Source organism: Symphodus melops (genome assembly GCF_947650265.1).
Source record: "Symphodus melops genome assembly, chromosome: 1".
Classification (NCBI taxonomy): Eukaryota; Metazoa; Chordata; class Actinopteri; order Labriformes; family Labridae; genus Symphodus; species Symphodus melops.
This window is the reverse complement of record NC_136691.1, coordinates 5,987,680-6,008,367: the sequence shown is the minus strand read 5'-3', so window position 1 is coordinate 6,008,367 and position 20,688 is coordinate 5,987,680. Positions and strand designations below refer to the sequence as shown.

The window sequence follows — 20,688 nt, the reverse complement described above, 5'->3', positions numbered from 1 at the left end:
ACATGGGTGACGTCACAATGACTTCATCCATGAATACAGTCTTTGATGTAATTTCATTGAATTCATGAAGAAAACTAGCATGTTGTTAAGAATACAGTGTGACCTGTAAACTGTATGAAACAGACTTTTGAGAATGATTTATTTTCTTTCTTTCCACACTTGTGCAAAAAACGTTGCTGTGCCATAATTCAAACCAACAGATGAGCCATAGTGTCATCCTGTGTAGCGTTCTTGTTGATATCTTTTTGTCTAAAAACTGATCCTAATGTGGGTTTAATTGACAAATCTGTGAACCTTCTTCAACAATAATACGTGTTTTCTTTTTTACTTTGTCTGAATCCCTGTGTGTGTAGAAATTTAGCTGTGAATGTGAACACAACACATGCGGCGAGAGCTGTGATCGGTGTTGCCCTGGTTACCACCAACAGGCCTGGATGGCGGGAACCTTCAACATTCGACATATCTGTGAGAGTAAGAAAAACACAACACAAATAACACACGTGAATCACACAGAAATACTGAACGGCCACAACAAATATGATCATAATTTTATTTACCAGATTTTTCAAATCTTTGAATCTTGTTTTTAGTTTCTGTGGTAGTCTTGGAAAAAATATGAATTGCTTTTATGTAGCATACGTACCAGGAAACCAAATGCTCTTTCAATCGTCCACCTAAAGTCTGCATGAACTTAAAAGTAAAATAAAACTGTGAGGCAGTGCACTAAAATGTATGTTCCTGTCAGCCAATTTAAATCACTCTTTGATATAAGACTCCATAAAGCCATCAGTTCACCTTTGCATCCATTGACCTTCATAATCTGTGTGGCATCAGAGCGAAGAGGTTAGAGGCGTCCACTTGTCATCATAAAACCGGTGTTACAACATGTAATCTTCATTTTATTTCACACAGACTGCACCCTCTAACAGGTAGATCTTAACGGCCTTCCTTCTCCTGACACTGACACAACAGGAGTAACAGGAGGAGGAGTTTAAGGTCCTGACTGCCACAGTAGAAAAAGAAAATCTCCGCATGAGACCAACGCCAAATAAGCCATTGTTGTAGAGTTTGAAGTCGGAGATGCTGTGGCATAATTCATCTGGTTCAAAATAACTTACAAAGGGATCTAATTGTGGACAAGTAGTGACTGAATTGGAGCTTAATTAAAACAAAGCAGCACAAGGCAGCACGGTCCAGAAGCAGAGCCCTGATTTACAGGTCAGAAGTGCTAACTCTGGGACCAGACCTAGATAAGGGTCATTAAAGCTCCTGTGGGGAGTTTTAAGTTAGTTATGGAACAAACTGAAATGAATCCTGCTGCCCCTTATCATCTACAGAAGCAAAGTAGAGCATCAGTGACAAGATTCATTGATTCAGTGTATTTTTTTATTGCCTGTAACCGCTGCCATCAGGTAGGTGCGATTAACTGCATACTGCAAAAACCGCTTTAAAGAGTTGCAGTAGCATATCGATCCTGCAGCCGATACCCATTGAGCTAACGCGACACTCTGATTCTCACCAATATTATCTACCAGAAAAACTCACTTTTTCTTATAAAGATTCTCATATTCCTTGACAAAGATTCCAAGTTAAAAAGAAAAGCCATTACACACAGCAGTAGCACAGAGGAACCAGAAGCTTCACTGCCGCCTTCCTCTTCTTGCCAGCCAGACAAATGTCCTGTATGAAAAACTGCATCTTCCTCATCCACTTTTAAAGATCCACTTAGGGTCGCTGTCAAAACAAAGTTCAGCCCTGTCCAGCTTTGCTGTGATGTGATGTCATCTTGAAAAATACTATCTTGGTCAATGTAATGTGGACGACTTCTGGAAAAGTCTTGCCTCAGAGTTAGAATTAGAATAAAAGAGGCCTGTAACCTTAACGGCAATTCATAATAATGATGTCCTCTTGTTAAATGGAATTCTCAGCCAGTAATAAACTGTGCTGATTACTGTCCTGCCGAGTCCTACATTCAGTTAGAGAGCAAGCAAAAAGAAGTGGAAGAACCACTGTTTATCTCTGGATAATGGAGATGATGCTCTAGACATCAGTGTTTAAACCTTCTGTTGTGTTCTTTAAAAAAAGGGGTTTATGTTTATGAAAACTCCTGGAATGAAAATCGATAATGAATGGGACCTCTTTCTTTCTCGGTATCGAGCACGAAGGACTCAACAATCTTAGAAAACAACAATACACTAACTTGTGTTTGTGTGTGTGTGTGTGTGTGTGTGTGTGTGTGTGTGTGTGTGTGTGTGTGTGTGTGTGTGTGTGTGTGTGTGTGTGTGTGTGTGTGTGTGTGTGTGTGTGTGTGTGTGTGTGTGTGTGTGTGTGTGTGTGTGTGTGTTTTCAGAGTGTAACTGCCATGGGAAGGCAGAGGAGTGCTACTTTAATCAGACAGTAGCAGACCTTTCACTCAGCCTGGACATCCACGGTCAGAAAAAAGGAGGCGGTGTCTGCATTGGTTGCCGTGACAACACCGCTGGAATCAACTGTCAAACATGCGCTGCTGGATTCTACAGACCTGATGGGGTATGTTGCATGTTCATGCGTGCCCATCATTAATATTTTTTTTTATTCACTATATAAGTTGTTTGCCTCTGCTACCTGTCCAGGTGAGCCCTGAGGAGGAGGACCCGTGCCTCCCCTGCTCATGTGACACACAGGGTTCGATCAGCGAGTCATGTTTTGCAGATTCAAGCCAAGGTACGCCAAGTATAATGTTTCCTCTTTCCGTCTGTTTTCATTGCTGAATCCAGGTGTGGATTTTCTGGACTTCTGGGCTGAGCTTCTGTTCTTGTGCTAAGCCTGCTGGCCACTGGAAGAAGTCCTTTAAGATATTCCTGTAAACTTGATGAACCCTTATAAAAGAAGTGGATATACAGTATAACGTCCCAATTCATCTCATATTTACTTATCCATTAAACACAAATCTCTGATTTTCAAAGATCAAGCGGTAGGTGCAAAGTACTGCAGTTCCTCAAGTGTCCATTTGAGGCTAGTTCCAAAAGCCATGATAGATAGATAGATAGATAGATAGATAGATACTTTATTGATCCCGAGGGAAATTCAAGCCATGTAAGCCCCATTAGACCTCAGATTAAAAAGCCCTTTTTGCCTATTTCTAGAGTTGTGACACCTAAAAAAGAACCCCCCCCCCTCCTTCTCGCCATTAGAAAAAAAGATGATTTAAGATCTTGCCTTATGTGTTCTAATCTCAGTGTCAAACTCTGCTTCTTCTATACAGTCTGATGGGCAACTCGCACACTTCTCTGGACCCAGTCCAAGAGTCTGCAGGAGTGCAGAATTGTTGACATTTTGATTCAGCCTCAGTCTATCACCATTTCTGGATATTTAATAGGAATTTAAATGATTCCCATCTCTCAGTAGACATAAATACAGAGGTTTTCAGTGAAAGCCAACATAGTCTACATTTTAATTAATTTTCCTGTGATACTTCAGTAACTCCAGCATTTCATCGATTCTGTTTGATTTCCTGTGGGCTTGGGGTTAGTTCAGTTCATCTGCGTTTATAGAAGCTTCTGTTATTAAAAAGCGTCTTTGACAGAACAGACGCACTATTTATACGAGAGATAATTTTACTCCTCTTTGTACTTTGACTGTTTTTTACGTCTAGAAAACGGATCTATTTCTGGTTCAGTCACTTAAAAAAGAGATACCCGCTCTGTTTCACTCACTGCTGGTTTTTAAAAAAAATACATGTGTGTGTCTTTGTGTGTGTGTGTGTGTGTGTGTGTGTGTGTGTGTGTTTTTGATTGACAGGCCAGCCAGCAGGGTCATGCCGGTGTAAGGAGGGTTTTGGGGGTCTGCGATGTGACAGGTGATACACAGACACACATACACATAGAAATAGACAGAGACACATAGTGACAGGTGAACAGAACCTTTCAGCTGCTGTCTCTTTCAATTAGTGTTTGGAAATTGCCAGAAAGCTTGCATTAAGATCTTTGATGCTATTAATGATCACCTTCCCACTGAGCTTTGTACCTAATGAAACGAAGTCGCTGAATAAATAGCCTTTGTTTGAATGCTGTGACATTGCTATTTTTATTAGCTGTTCTTCCCCGACTGCAATTAGATTTGTTTGCTTTCATAACATCTTGTTTTATCTCCAATAGACCTGAAACAATCAAGGGAGGTCTAAAGGTTAAAACTACAACCTGTTAATCAATAGAACAAAAAAAGAGAAGAAATACAAAAGATTTCTGTCTGAGCTTTACATCTGACAACAAAGTGCTTCATCTTTTAATCCAGTGATTGTTAATCACTGATTTGTTCATATTGCTCTAATTATTAATTATTGTTTTGTCCTGTTTCACTGAAATGTTCCTGTTGGAACCATTCAAGTCTAAAACAGCTAATCTAAACCAAACATGGTAGAGAAATGTATTACATCAAGCCTTTGACAAAGCCCTCAAAACAGGCCAGTGTGAGTGTTGTATTCATCTAATCTCTAAATGCGTTTAACCCTATGAATGCTGTAATAGAGTTTTGTAGTAAATGCATTGATTCGTACTTTGTATTTTGCAAGTTATTTCAGTTTGAAGGGCCTCTGAAATACTCATACCCCTATCATCTGTACGACCTAAGTTAAAAGGATTTGAAAGTTGTAAAATTAACACTGAATACACAGGTCGATCACAAGATGATGGAGTGACGTGGGCGGGTGGCCCGGTTTTGGGGTTCGGGTCCCGTCTGTGGCTCTGTATGTCGCTCCCCATTCTCTCTCTACTTGGTTTCTGTCCACTGTCTTTCCTCTGGATAGAGGCATAAAAAAGCCAAAATAATAAAATACATACACGTGCAATTTAATGGTTTCATTTGCAAAAAACAAAAAACAGTTCCTGAAAAGGTTTTGTAAAAGTGGACCAATGACAATGAAGGGCAAAACATATGGATCTACTCATATCCACAAAGTATGCACAAAAAATTGCTTTTAGAAATAAAACAGAAACAGAATTTATAATGAATCCTTTCAGCCAAATTTCAGTGTAGTCTCTTAATATGCCAGACTACAGATTGTAAAAGAAATCAAGCATGCCTGCCTACATCTTCATTAATACTTGCGATTGTAAATAAATGCACATAATCTGTTTTATAAAGGTCCATCCTGGTCCAAATATACACTTGGATTAGAATTGAAGTAGTATTTGTAGGTCGAATTGACCCTGTGATCTTCTGCTGATTTGACGGCCTCTCTACTTCTCTTCCCTTCCATCTTTATAATCCTTATTAAACTTGTTTGTCTGCAGGTGTGCAGTGGGTTATATGGGCTTCCCATCCTGCCAGCGCTGTAACTGCAGTGTGGAAGGAAGCACCAACGCTGACCCGTGCATAACACCCTGCCTGTGCAAGGTACACACACACTCGCACACTTCAATGTGCACAAATAATGAGAAGTACTTTAAGCTAACCTTTGTAGCCCCGTCATCATTATCTTCAGCACATTAACACTGCAATAACATGACTCCTGCTCGTAACGTCAGTTCGAGGGCAGACCATAAACTTTGCTTCTTCTTTCTTCTCTTTTTCCCTCCATCATTCTCTGTATGTTTCTGCCTCCTGCAGGAAAACGTTGAAGGAGAAAATTGTGACCGCTGTAAACTTGGATTCTACAATCTCCAGGGTGAAAATCGACGTGGTTGTGAAAAGTGCTCCTGTATGGGCGTGTCCAGCCAGTGCACTGCCTCCACATGGACCTATCAGAATGTAGGAACTGTTACAATACTTTAACTTTGTCAGCTTATCAGGTTTAGTGATATGTAAAACATTTTTTTGGACATAGCTGGCCGTCAACCTGGACCGATCATCTTGTAAACGGACTCTTAACCTGGTGGGGGACATACAATGTTCAAAGTTGCAGCTTTAAGTTGGCTGGAAGGGGGCATCATTTAGTTAAATGATCACCAGGGGATGTTGTCTACCAACATTGGAGGTCTTCAGCTTAATGAATACTGGAATCATAATATTATCATGCAATGCAGATTGAAGAAGTGGAGTTACAGTTACAGGCTACCGTATACAAAAAGTCACCAGAGACCATAAACCCAGTTAGTGATATACTGTATATAATCCACCACTACCCATTCCAGTGTCTGTCCTCTTGTTCTGTCTGCCAGTTTCAGGTTAACTCTCACTTTAAATTTCTGCTGATCATAGTTAAATAACGATGAGGGCAAAGCCTCTATAAAAAAAGTGATGCTTTAATTATAGGGCGCTGTTGAACACGGCTGGCTAGCAAACCAGCAATGGCAAAAAAGGATGATGTCCTCTCCCGTCTCTCAAACTTTACAAAATCCCTGGGGTCCTAAAACACTTATTGACCAATGTATCAAACAGCCTTGACAGTGTTGACCTTTGAAGAAATTGAGACCTGGAAGGCCCAGAACAGTAGCAGCTTTCACGACTTTTAGCCACTTTTACCTGTTCTGAGCTGAACACTTCCACATGTCCTTATTGTATTGTAGGCCTATAAAGTTTTTCACTTTTAGCAATGAGGCTGTTGTGTCTGATCGAAATATGTTTCTTCATTTAATCTTTATTAGCTTGCGCGCTAAGGCTACCTGATTGATGACTGACTGAAAAAGAGTTTTACTGATTGTGTCATGTTGGCGTGTTTTCTGCATGTTAGCGTGTTAGCGGTTGGACAATATTTGTAATCTTCCTCTGCAAGAAGACTCCACGTCGCAAAGCTTTTTTATGTAATAGTTACAGAAGGGATGGGGATCAAAACCTGGTTCTATTAAGCTCCTAATACAGTTATTGAGCCTTGATTATCAATACAAATGACTGATTACCATAATGCATGATCGGATCTCTTTTCTTTCATGCATGAAAAAAGAACACATTTCTCTGATTACACAAAGAGGTTTCACAGATGGCAGAAAAAAATGTTTGGTAAATAACTTTGAAGCTCAGGAAAATCCTCACAAAAAAATAAGTAGATAAATAAATATTGATCATCTGAATGATCTGTATTTCTTTAAATTAAAGTCACTGCTATATCAGTGAACAATAGTGAGTGTCAGTAGGATAATAAGTGGAAATACGTATGACATGTCTTGGACAATGCTTGAGGTTAAAAAAAGAATGAGGGGCGCAGACAAAATAAGGGGGTAAAAAACAGAAGGGGAGAAAGGGGAAGGTGAGAGGACAGGAGGGGAGAGAAGGAGGGAGAGGACAAGACAAGAGGTAAGATGGAGGAGAGAGGTGAAAAGAGGAAAACAGTTTTTGACTGACAGGAGGGGAGGGAGGAGAGGGGAGAGGAGACGCTGACAGGATGACAGCTCTGATTTAGACACTGATAGTGTGCGTGTGTATGTGTGTCTGTTTTACTGTGTGTGTGTGTGTGTGTGTGTGTGTGTGTGTGTGTGTGTGTGTGTGTGTGTGTGTGTGTGTGTGTGTGTGTGTATGTGTGTGTCTGTGTGTGCTCGAAAGGGGAATCCAAGGTCAGGTTAATTGCAACGACAGATGTGTGTGTGGCTGTCTGTCTTTCTCACACACACTGAAACACACGATCCTAGGGAGGAAAAAAAAAAACTCTCCAGGTGTCAGCTGCAAGACTTCCTGCCTGACATGTGACAGATTTACAAAACCTTAAATCACAGCTTGAGTTTTACACTTTGGTTGATGCAACTTCTCAATTCATACAGGGGGACAGAAAACATTACAAAGTTTTTCATTCCAGCCACTAAAACTATCAAAGGCTTGTTGATTGATTGTTTGTGATGTCACAAAGGGAAAATCTTCAAACTGGCCTGTTTTTTATCTCCCATTTTCTGAAAAGTAGAGCACAAAAAAGATGGAGACAACAGTTGGTTTGCAAGTATTAGCGTGTCATTTGGTGGGCGGGCCTAGCTGAGTGATACAAGATACCAAAGGCAGAGGCTTGAGGTGTTTTATGTCCATGTTGCCTACATATAGTTTCCCATAAACCATTTAATTATTTTTTTTACAGGTTTTAGTTTAAGAGAGTATTCTCTGTAATCTAAAATCTGAGATTATTTTGCTAGTTTGTTTTTCCTTAGAAAGCACATCATTAAACCCACTTTTTTATTTTATTTTATTTATTTATTTTCTTTTTTTGGGGGGGGGGTGACTGTTTCCTTATATAGATTGTCTTAATGTTTCAAAGTCTATTACACTGACTCGATTCAGAAAATAAAGGTCTATTACTTCAAGAACTTTCACTCTGAGAAAGTGGCACTTCTCTCCTTTCTGTTACTGACACGTTCTGGCATGGGGATCATTTATTGTTTAAATGTTGATTCACTTAAGTGGCAGAAAAGGCTCTGCACGTTCCTGAGGCTGCTGCTCAGTGGACCCACACTGCATTGTGGGATTCAGCAGGGAGTGCAATACGCCTCAGGGAGCCCAATCATCAGATAGATTTTGGATACACAAAGTGCACACACAATGAGATGCCACATTGAGTTATAGAACAGGAGCAATGTGGACAGCACAGGGACACATCTACTAACACAGCCTGTTTGTTGTGTAGCAGTAAAGCATATCCAACAGCTGGACAATAATAGTGGAGCAAGTCAAATGATGAACTATCTTTATTGATCATGACAGGGGACTTGCTTTAATATGTTACCTGTCAGATGCTGCTGATCTTCTGACAGTGAGTACAACTTAAGTAATAGGCAGAAATAATTAAGTGTTTGAGCAGGACAGTCAGTTTGGTTTGGAGTGACTTGACTACACTTTTAAAGAATGAAAACCGTTTGACTTGAGCAATTCAAAAGACGCATTATTGTCATCAAAAATTTAGTTTTTCGACTCATCAGGCAAATGGCGATGCACGAAATAAACCTGTTCAAAGATACTGTACACAATTATTTATTTTCTTTTTATTTCTCTTGCAGTGAGCACTTGCAGTGTTGTTATAAACTGAACATACAAAGTTAGAAGTAAAGCTAACTTTCTCCCTTCGACTGTATATAAGAAGTGGATGTAACCATCGTGACTGGATTTTGTTTTTGGAGCCTTGAGCTCAGCTCTTTGGTCGTTGCCAACTCGTTGTCAATAGTGAAATAAGAGGGCTTCATTCAATGGAAACTGTAGAGAAACAAAATGCAGAACTACTGGCTATACTTCTCCGTGAGAAAAACACAGCTGTGCAACACATTTCGATCTGAACCACTTATTTCCCCTTCGATGGAATCGGAGTTTGAGAAAATGAACATCATGCTGTAATAAAGACGACTAGAAACATACACGTTCCAACATAAACTCAGTAAATAAGTGTTTGCCCCCTGCTGGCAATCAGAAAGAATACAGGTTTAAAGCGCCTCTGCATTATCCTTCTATTTAAATCAAGAAGCTTTATCCTAATCCTTGTGCACTTCTGAAACCTTAGTGTTTTGTGTTGTTTTCTAAGATTAAGTGTTAAAATATCAGGTTTAAAATTTGAAAAAGGTGCATGTAAAAAATGTTTTTGTTTAGAAATATTTGAGTAAAAGAATCTTTTCTGAGTGAAGGAAGCTGAAAGTTAAACTGGTCCCTCTGTATCTTGTCTTGTAGGAGTCGAGCCTGACAGGTTGGCACCTGGTTGGTGATACCGGAGGAAGAGTGTGGTCTGTTCACAGACAGACTCCTCCCTATCTGAGTGTCCGACACTCCGACGTCGTGAATGATCTCGGCTCCGCCTACTACTGGAACGCACCTGGAATGTACATGGGGAACAAGGTTAGATTCAGACACGCGGCTCTCTGTGTTAATGTTAACTGTTTTTACACTCTGAAATCAAATCCTAGCCTACATTTCTTCAAACTGTGGAATGGAGACTATGTCGCGGGGGAATTGGTCCTCCAGACAGGTGGCTCAAGTTTGAATCTGAACTGTGGCTCCTTTCCCTTGTGTTGTTCCCCATTCTCTCTCTCTCTCTCTCTCTCTCTCTCTCTCTCTCTCTCTCTCTCTCTCTCTCTCTCTCTCTCTCTCTCTCTCTCTCTCCTGTCTCTCTCTCCCTATCCTGTCTCTAGATAGAGGTATATAAAGCCCATACATAAATCTTTAAAAAACTGTGGAATAGAAATTGTCAAACACTGCAATAATGCTTGCCTGTTATCAAACAGAACTTCATTTCCCCTTCTTCACTTAACTTAAGTGGATATTGCTCCAAAAATGCTGAATAATGACAATCTTTGAATTCAGGACCCAACAAAATCACAGTAATGTGATAGAACACATTACCTCACAGTACGCAAGCAGCTGCATCAAAAGTTCAGCAGAGTTGAATAACAGCTCTCTCATGCTGACTGAACACAGATAGTACCTTAGAATCTTCCCAAACAACTGCAATATTTTTTGGAAACTGCTAACTGGATGGCATGAGATTGAAATATGTTCCCAGGGCTCTGGTGTATCACTGTACTTCTCTCGCAATTGTATTTAAATGGTCGGGTTTAATATTCACGTACACATGAACTTATTTCCAGTACTTTTGAATCATTTTTCAAACCTAAACTGCTCCCAAATACCGGAGAGGTGGAGACTGGGTTTCAGAGTCATGTTTGGAGATGATGAGAGGAAGTAAGAAAGTCAACAAAACATTGTACTCGTTGCTTCACACTTCATAATTTTGCACTTATGTATCTCAATGGCCAAGATTATTTATTTTGTATGTTTGATAGCAGCATTTTCCCCTCATTTTGAAATGTTTAACAGGACAACACTATACTTATATGTATGTAAAACATGTTGCGAAACAAAACAGAATGTAAGAATGAAAACTTCTGTAGATGTTGAGAAAGTGAAAACATATGCACAAAGATGAAGCCACTGATGAGTTCCTCGTATATGAAAGACACATGAGAACCGGCAGCTCAATCAGCAGGTTCACACTGTGCAGACTTTGGCTTTACTTTCCATAAAGCTCCATAAAGTGTTCCAAGGACCCATTTTTTCCCCCCTTTGAATACAGTTTATGTATTTACTTCAGAAAATGTAGCACAAAATTGTTTCACTTCTCCAGCTTTCAAATGTCACAAATCTACATAGTGCACCTTTAATTGTAAGAAAAGACATCAAACTAATCAGTCACATCATATCCAAACACGTAATCTACAGCAAGTATACCAGTTTAAATAAAAACAAAGAGTATGTTTCTATTAGCTGATTGATCTTATTATGCCTTATTCATGAGGGTGCAGCACCCACAGCGTCTCTGCTTTTGGTGTCCTTGTTGCCGGAAGGAAAACTTTTTTGCAGCTTTTTTTTTTTTTTTTTTCTCATTCCTTAGCGTTGCACCAACAATCACACCACTCAAGGTTAAAACCGCCTCGACATTGTGGCCTTCATTGCGCAGTATTATATCCTGTTGTTCCAATATGATAACGCTGCCATAGCTCAAAGTTAAACTGCTGTCTATTATGTGATCCGACTGTTGTTTGACTTTCAGATTGCTGCTCGCTGACTGTTAGCATAACGACATTAGCATCTCTAACCATTTCATACTGTAATGATGATAAAGCTAACAGGCAATATGTAAAAGCTGGTGTGAGGCTACATCATTAGCACAGCCTTGAATATATAAACACATCTAGTTTATGATCTAAAAGTACATCCCCTGGCTCTAAGTCTGCTGAGAACGTGTGATGCTGCGTGTTCACCTCCCTCCCAGCCGTACTTCTCCATCCTGCAAATGTCGACCGTTTGAATTCATGTCGCCGTTTTTTTGTTGTTTTTTTTTTATCTCTTCTGTGGCCACGATTAGACTTTATCACTCCAGCTGGCAAATAGCTGCAGTCCATGTTTGTGAAGTAGAGTTGTTGCCCTGCTACAACAACAGAGCCACTGTGATGTTAGTCTGGGTGTCATGGCTTAGAGGAATATAGCACAGAATTTCATTACTTTATGTCCTGCAGGCCTGGCTTGTCATCTCACTTCTTTGTCTGAAACTTCCCTCCCTCCAACCACCCCTCTGTCCCCTCTGTCCCTGCTCCTTTTCACCGGCTTGCTCCTCTAACTCTCCCTCCATCTCTCCAGGACTCCCATTTTTCACCTCCCTGTTCCTGAATCACCTCCCCTCACTCCCTCTGAGCTCTTCTTCTCTCTCTCGCTCCGTGTCTCTCCCTCCTTCTTTGTGTCTCTCAGGGTAAACAGTGTTTCGCCTGTTGAACTCGATAATCAACTGTTTTTCTCTTAGTGCACACATACACAAACACGCACACATGCACACACACACACACACACACACAGAAAAACATATTCTCATTCGCACAAACACACAAACACACACACACACACACACACACACACACTCCGAGGCCTATATAAGTCAGATAATGATGTGTTTTGGAGGCATTAGGGACAGCGGAGCAGAACCGAATGCCTCCAAACATGGGAAACAAACAAATTACCAGTGTGTGTGTGTGTGTGTGTGTGTGTGTGTGTGTGTGTGTGTGTGTGTGTGTGCCCGCATGTGTGTGTGATGGCTTGAAGCAGTGTGCAAGCGCTGTATAAAAAAGCGATTCTTTGCTTCAATCTCTGATCATGTTACAGAGATAGATGCTATGTGACTTGCAACTACTCCATGCACACACACACACACACACACACACACACACACACACTTTGCTCCGTCATGTTAGCGCGTATCATTAGAAGTGACAGGCTGTGTGTGTAATGAAAAGAAAGCAGTAGATGTATGTATAAGAGTATACATGTGTCTGTGTTGTGTTTATGATTCTCTCGTGTGACCCGTGTCATTAATGTCGATGATGCTCATTGGCCCGTTGTTGCACTGAGTGGATGCTCATTGGTTCAGAAGGGCTTTCCTTTGATGTTTATTGGTTGTTGTTTTTTAATCAGCCTGTGTTGGTCCAGAGCCTGCTTAATCAAGAGGATAGCCTTTGCTCTCACAAACGTATACTACGTTTTCAGATTTGTTTGGATTCTTGCAGGTTTTCAAATCAGTGCTCATAATCTGGGCTCAACATGTAGTCAAATATAAACTCTTAATGTTCAAGAGTTTAGTATTATTCAGTCGTACGGTTTTCTTTTTTTGACGCTTCTGATTTGTGAATCTGTGGGAGGCAGACACTTTTTCCAAACTCAATCTGTGGAATCTAAACTTACTTCAGCCGAGCCTTTAAAATTGGTCGTCCAGCTCAGGCTTTAGCTGGGAAAGTCTATCATCACAAAATGTGTTACGTGTGGGATCAAATGGCCTAGCAGATAGGTCGCGACTCATAGATGAAGGCTATAGTTCTCAAGCCAGCAGCCTGGGTTCAAGTCCGGCCTGTGGCTCCTTTCTGTGTCATTCCCCACTCTCACTCCTTGGTTTTGTTCTATCCACCCTCCTTTCCAATAAAGACAAAATGTAATCTTTGAAAAACTAAATGTGTTATTCATTTCACTCACAGCGCAAACCTTTGCTTCTGCCTGAGTGGATGTGGTGAAGCCAAGGGAGTAGACGGCACTGGATAAAGGGATGTGGTTTATAATGTCCAGTCACTCCGTCCTGCAGCCATCACTTAGCCATTACGATACTTCTTGTAGTACCAACAACACACCATATTGTTAAAGTACGTTGCTCCCCTAGAATCAGGGAGTTGGTATTGGGATTTGGAAATTGGAAATTGAGATAAAAGTGAGAAGGTTGGTGCAATTGGATTTGCCTTTTTACTCATACTATGAAACAAGTGTTTGAATTCAATCGACTGTAATCAGGTTTCTATGTCATGTGACATACAGAAACATGTACTACTTTAACAAGCTGCCCAGCTTGGACTTAGATAAAGCCAATTGTGCTGGCAAATTAACTAGGGATTTAATGATTCTCACACTACTGGGTTCACGATATGATTCTCTTTTACAAAATGAGACTAAATACATAATGACTGAAAAAGATAATTTTTCATGAAAACACCGATGCACCTTGTCATCTCTTTGGCTCTTACACTCGTTTGGGTGATCGGGGCTACAAAGCTCCTTGTTAATGTGGTTTGGCTTCACAGCTGCTTGTTACAACTGACCGCTTCTGCTCTACAGCTGGTGAGGCAATATTATTGTGATTCATTTTTCTGAGTGCTGATATGAACCTTGGCACCTTTGAATTGATTTTTATCTGCCTCACAATTAACTTTTGCATCCCAAAAATTAACTTTATGAACGACAATGTAAACAAGTTGTTTGGCTGACCTTGAATAGAAATCAGAGAATGAATCACAGGAGTCAAGTTAGGATCTTAGCTAATGGTCAAGTTTTTAGATTTTCTGGAGCTCTTACCAGTGTATTATTACAAGACCCTTTTTAGGAATTGTCATTCAGTACACTGCTCTGACGCAATGTTTAATATCCAAAAAAACATCTTCCATCAGCACCTTTTCAACAATTAGGACAGCCAGATGCTAACCTCCTTATATCCATTCTGGCCCAAGATTTACTAACGTTTTCTCAGATGAAGCAGACAAAATGCGAAAACAAAATTAACAGAGTGACAGAGATGGAGAGAAAAAAGATTGAACACTTTTTTTTTTCTGACAGCTGATGAAAGAGCTGGAAATATGTTGGAACTTGACAGACGCAAACAAACAAACAAACAACTGATTTTTTTGTTTCATTCTATCCTGACTCGCTCTCTAACTCTGCCTGTGCATTTTTTTTTCTCCCCACTTCTCAAACTATTTTTCATTTTCCTGTCTTTAAACGTTTTCCTTTAAAGAAAAAGTGATAGAAAACAATAATCAGTTAAAAGGAAAAAAACTTCTACAGGTGCAATCCTGAGGCAGGAAAAAAATGCTCCAGTTTCACCTCAGTTTATAGAGGTTGGCACCTCAAAGCTTTGATGAATGAAATCTGTCTTGAAGGTGTTTCTGTAAAAGTCTTTGTGGGAAAATGTTCTTTTTTTTCTACAGGAGGAACATCAGCTTTTACCTTCCGCTGAGCTGTGACTTATGTGTGTGTAGAGGAGTTTGTGTACAGTGCCACTTCTAATCTGGTGCTGATTTCACGAGATGGATTTCCCCTCCCATTTTCACACTTTCTTCTCTCACCTCCCTCTTCTCCTTTTTTTTTTTTTTTTTTACTTACCATGCTGGAAAAGTCGTTTCACATCAATCACAGTGGATTTGTTCCAGTTTTCATCAACCAAGTAATTTAGTGTCACATTCATTTGTGTTCCTGGAAAGTGTGTGGAAAGCGCAACACAGTAATCTCATTGCCAAGAAAAAATGGAAATCATTACAACTGGTTGTTATTACTAGAAAGACACCATATGTGATCATCTCTCCCAGCAGTCTGGCATTCTCTCTCATTTTTCAAGAAGTCAGTCTGTCCACATTAACAAATAGCATGTACCCTTTTTTTAACTTTATGTAGATGCTAAGATACTCATTATTGTTGTGTGAGTCTCACCCCAGCCTCAGAATTGCATGTTCTCTTCCTGTTTTGAATGTTGGGCATAACATTGCCATTGTTTGTGACTTGAAGTTTGCTGCTGCTGGAGTTGACTTTGAGGAGTCAGCGAGCCGTGGGAGTACAGAACAATAATTGATGAACTCTAAGAGGCTGGAAGAGAATGAGTGAGCTGCTCTTAGTCATTTTCAGAATGAAATGTGCTCACTGAGTTACAGTGCATCCGAGCATCTCTACTCTGCCACCCGCAGTTATAATTATCATGTCATAGTCCTGCACACACCACCTCAAAAAATACAACGACAGCACTTCCTTCCGTTTTACAAATAGCACAGATAAGGATGAGTTTCTGTTTTTTGGGGGGGGTTTTTTGCAGTAAATAAAAGAATGGCCTGTAAAAAGTCAGTTTGAAATGTAATAGTTTGAGTGAAAGCCTGTTTTATGGTTATATTTCTTATTCAATGTAGGCAGAAAAATCTGTAGCCCCAAACATTTACCAATTTTTTAAGTACAAAACATTTAAACATGTCAGTTTAAATAAATTCATGGTGAAAACTGTATAAATTGTTTTGAGCCTAATCAAGAGCATCATTAGCCCCCAACCCATTTCAGCCCAGACCCCATTGAGGCAGTGAAGTGGTGGCCCCTAACCTTCGAGTTCATCTCAGAGCCAACCCCATGATGTCTGTAAAACGCCAACTGAAAACTAAATTTACCCCGAGAGTGACCCCTGACAAAGCAACACTAAAAGCAAAAAAAAAAAAAGTACAAATAAAACAAGAAAGCCCCCTCTGCTCTGGGCTCTTCTGCATACATCAAGTCCAAGTACCTCCACCTCGACAGCATGAAAGCAGGACCCTCTCCCAGCTGCATAAACATTCCCCTAGCTTTGAAAACTGCAAAATACATTTTTCAGTATATTTATACATTTTTTTGTATACAACTTTAACTTGACTCCAGTTTCTTGTTATAAATGCAAAAAAAGTCATTTTGTTTCTATTCCAAAAAGATACTGTGAGACTGTAAGTCACACTAATTCTCACTAATCCTGCACTCTGGGCGTTTACATATTTTCTAAAAGGTTCCTACACCATGACTATAAATTCTGTTTGAGCTAGCTGGCTAGTTAGCCAATTTCTCTAAGTTCTCTTTGACTTAGAATTCTTGCAGATTTTGCAAAGGCAAGATTAACGTTTAAATATTCTCAGAGTACTACAACACTATGGCTGCTTTAAATCCCAATCAATATCCATTAAAAAGGAAACATCAAAATAAGTATTTCAAGGACATTCTGAGGGAGTTGTGTTTAGGTGCAGTGGCATCTAGAGACAGGATTTAGATTGCAAACAACTGATACCCGCTCCCTGTATTCCCCTCACCACCATTCTCCTTCCATAAGTGTATGGAAATCAACAGGCTGGGAACATTGTGTGCAAAAAAAAAACTCTGAAGCCGGTCTTTGGTTCATGGTTCTGGGCAACTGTAAACATACAGCAATGCAACATGGAAGATAATCACCACTTTTTTTCTAACCAACCAAAGCAGTTTGTATTTTCAGATTATTGAATAATATATAATACATTTTTTTTAGAGATTCCATTGTTACAAATAACTTTTCAAATGGATAGTTAAGACTTTGGACCTTTTGAGTTTTGCTTTGGCAGTGTCATGACCAGATTCAGGAGACCGAAGCGCACGACTCATAGGCAAAGAAAGTTTCAAATCCGTTTACTCAAGCAGGGGTTCGGTACGCGATAATCCAAAAACAATCCAGGCAACAAATCCAAAACGGTAGGCAAAAAGAAGGTCAGAACAAGGCAGGCGAGACACATCAGGTAATCAGCAAACAAAAAGTAAAACACAAACACAAGACATGAAACATGAGGGTAAACAGAAATAAACAGAACACTTGTGTGACCGGCCGACATACATAGAAACCTAAGACTGTATGAAACACTTAGAGGACATTTTTTACATAATGCAGCTGAAATAAAAAGCACTTAGGAAAATTATTTAAACATTCTGCAACTAAGATCAGAGCTAATTGTCCAAATTTACAAAACCATGTTGTTTGACCCATGCTGTCTTTACCCAAGGTGCGCACAGTTTCTCATCCTTAATCGAGGTTTCTTTAGGAATATTGCGCTTTTGTCTCCAACCATAGCTAACAGTACCAAGTAACTGTTTAATGAGGTGAAAAGAAATAGATCCAAACAGAACCCTGTTCAGAAGGGATCCAGTGCTGATACAAATATATTGGACTTTTGTTTCTGTTTCTTTGGTTTTGTTAAATTGACTTTCTTAAGCTCTTCAGCATTCTTCAGTCTCTTAGTCCATCTGGAGCCAATCTAACCCTACTGCTAAGAACAACAATGATCTGTGTGTATGTTTATGTAACCGGGAGATAAACAGAGGGAAAAGTCCCAATACCAATTGCGAACAACCACAGGCATCAGAAGGTGACCCAGGTGCGTGTGTTTTTGTGTCTGCCTGCACATCTGCTGGTGTGTGTGTGTGTGTGTGTGTGTGTGTGTCACTTTAGGGGAGTTTGTTTTCTGAAGCTTTTGTGACAATCTGGTTTTCATTTCCTGAAGGATGATTTCCTTTGCTCCCTTCCCAATCTCCTGAAGCGACTGTCAGTTGTCACTGTTTGCTTTTGTACTCCAACAAATGCTGTGTAAGAATGCAGATTGGCAAATACATTTCTCTGAAGACACTAAGATATGGTTGGCAGAAAAGAAAATTGAATACTAATAGCTTATGTTGATTGAACAGCCGCTAACTCCTTAAAATACTTAAAGTTTTTCATTCTAGTTCCTGCACACCTACAAACAGTGCTGATGTCTTATATTTCTGTTCCCTTGTGTTACATTAAAAACTAAATTGAAAAGTGCCGAGAAGTCAGTGATGATGTTAAATGCATTCAGCGTCAGTGCTTACATGCATCACGATACTGTGCCCCGAATCTGCAGAACATGTTGGTATTTTTATACACTTAAACTAAAAAAGATATAGATATGGTTAAAGGGTTTGTTTTTTTGAAGTGGGCTTAAAAAAAAAGTGGGTTGGTAGCCGTGAGTGTCGCGGCTTGGATTTTTTGGTAGGTTCTTCTTTAAGTCAGTGTGATTATGTGGCAAAAATAGACTGCTGGAAACGTGCAACTCAGAACAGAAATACGGTTTTGTTAGGTCGTTCTCCACAAAAGGTCCAACTGTTAACAGAAAGCTGGCCTTTTTTTAAAGAACAACAGTGATTAAACCAAAGTTCACCGACACTTGTTGGTCATTAAACGCTCCAACTTTGTTATATAAAGTTTGGAAATGTCATATTATTATATCAGGTCTCTGGTAGGAATCCTGGAGGAGGACTTAGGTCGATGGTGACTCATCTTCACACCTCTGACAAACCCACTCCTTAGCTCAACTCAATCTCATAACTTTACTTCACTTGTTTACCCTCCTCCCTCTCACTTGTTCATTGTTCTTGACTTTGTCTCTTATTGTTCATCTGCACTTTATCACATTTCTTGTTTCTTGTTTCTCACTCTTACTTTCTTTCTGCCTCCTCGCCTGATTTTCATTTGCGTATCCTATGCCTCTCTTTGTGCTGACTTGTGTACACTAGCCACTCTAACTGATTAACAGCAACAGCAAAGATGATGCCAACATGGACATTTCTGGTTCTGTGAAGAGGTTTTTAAAAAAAAAATGTTTTAGGTTCATAGTTATATGTTTCCTCTCAACAATTTGAAGTTTTGCTTTTAAATGTCATGAAGCTGTTGTCCAGATTTTAAATAGATGAAAATGTGGAGCATGACAATGTGTGTTTAAATTCAGGGTTGGTAATTTCCTCCAGATTCACTTTTTAGACTTTGGTTGTAAATTGTCTTTAGGTCCTGACAGAAATTAATAACTCATGCGCTTTGAAAAAGAACTGACAAAAATCCTTTCATCTGCCGCAGTTATAAGCCTGTTCAAACTTCGACCAACGTCCACCACCAGGTACCATTTCAATAAACCAATCACGCCACTCTGTTCCCACGCATACACAAGCTCACACTCAAATCAGGTTTGCTTCTGGACCAATGGCGCTTGTGCATGTAAATGAGGGGCGTGGCTTTTGAGGGAACAGTGAGGGAATGTTATTTTCAAAATCATGCTAGTACAAATTACCAACCTCTCTTTTATCTGCTTCCATAAAGATCTACAAATGAGAAGATGACAGGTTGTGAAAACAAAGGACATTTTGACATATTTGTGAATTATATAGCCTGTGCAAACAAACACTCTCAAGACTATTACAAGAGGTTTAGTTTAATGAATTGTGCCATGTTCTTGATTAGGGTTTTAACAGCAAGGATTATGCCTCTTATTCTGTCCACTAATAGAGTTAATAACAGGCTTATGGAGCTCTCCTGGGATCCGGCTGATGTCTATTGTAGCTGTGAGTGTTTAGTGTCCATTCAGTTCCACTCCCCATAATACCCCTCTGCTTTCCCATAATTTTGCTCCCCCACTGTGCTCTTCTGTTGGTCTTTTCTATCTCCTGTGTTTTGTTTCCTCCCCCTCCCAACAGAGGAGACACATGTTATCAGGTTGTCTTGACAAAGGCTATGATTGTTCTCCAGGTTGGGTGGATGGCATCACAGAGTTTTCTGAGAAATGCAAATCATTTTCAAGGAAGCGAATTGCTAAATTGAGGTGTGCGAAGAGGACATGGAATCATCCGTGCAGGAAAGAGTTGTCAAGAACACACACATTCTGCAGATGACTGAGTGGTGACAAGGATAAAAGAAAACTGTACATCAACAATTCCCAACATGGTGCCCAGGACCCCAATGATGTGAGAGTATCACAAAATGGGAAAGAATACAGCTACTTTCTGCTACAAAGCGTTGCTGTGAAGGTTTTCATTTACTTCTTTCAATCCTGTGAAACATGTTCAAAAGAAATACTTTAGGAAGCTGTACAACTCCACCGTACGTGAGTTGCCCAGCAGTATACGGACTCTATTAGTGATCACCTGGTGAAAAAGGGTGGAGTTTTTCAAAGCCTGACATCGTTTTTTATCTCCTTAGGGAATGTGATAAGAATGCAGAGCTGCTTGTGTTTCGTCTGTCTGGATTAGAGTGCAGATGAGAGGATGTTGACGGGAGGTTGAACAGCAAAGTCTTTGACATTCGCAGGCTGTGTAATGTGGGTTTAAACTATGATTTTACTGTCCTCTGAAGTCCAAATCAGCAAATGGGGTTAGAGAGAGAGAATAAGTGTTAGTCAATAAAACGTACACCTCCATGCCTGCTGGTGT

At 39.9% G+C, this 20,688-nt stretch overlaps 1 protein-coding gene across 3 annotated transcripts in view; it reads left to right on the top strand.

Moving 5' to 3' along the window:
- lama2 (laminin, alpha 2) overlaps positions 1–20,688 on the top strand; it is a 178,323-nt gene that overhangs the window by 53,711 nt on the left and 103,924 nt on the right. For all 3 annotated transcript variants that reach the window (XM_079344159.1, XM_079344161.1, XM_079344160.1), the window contains exons 8-14: positions 354–471; positions 2,351–2,529; positions 2,613–2,703; positions 3,781–3,838; positions 5,271–5,373; positions 5,587–5,727; positions 9,547–9,711. In XM_079344159.1, the coding sequence (XP_079200285.1) occupies positions 354–471; positions 2,351–2,529; positions 2,613–2,703; positions 3,781–3,838; positions 5,271–5,373; positions 5,587–5,727; positions 9,547–9,711 (855 nt within the window). The remainder of the gene's footprint in view (positions 1–353; positions 472–2,350; positions 2,530–2,612; positions 2,704–3,780; positions 3,839–5,270; positions 5,374–5,586; positions 5,728–9,546; positions 9,712–20,688) is intronic.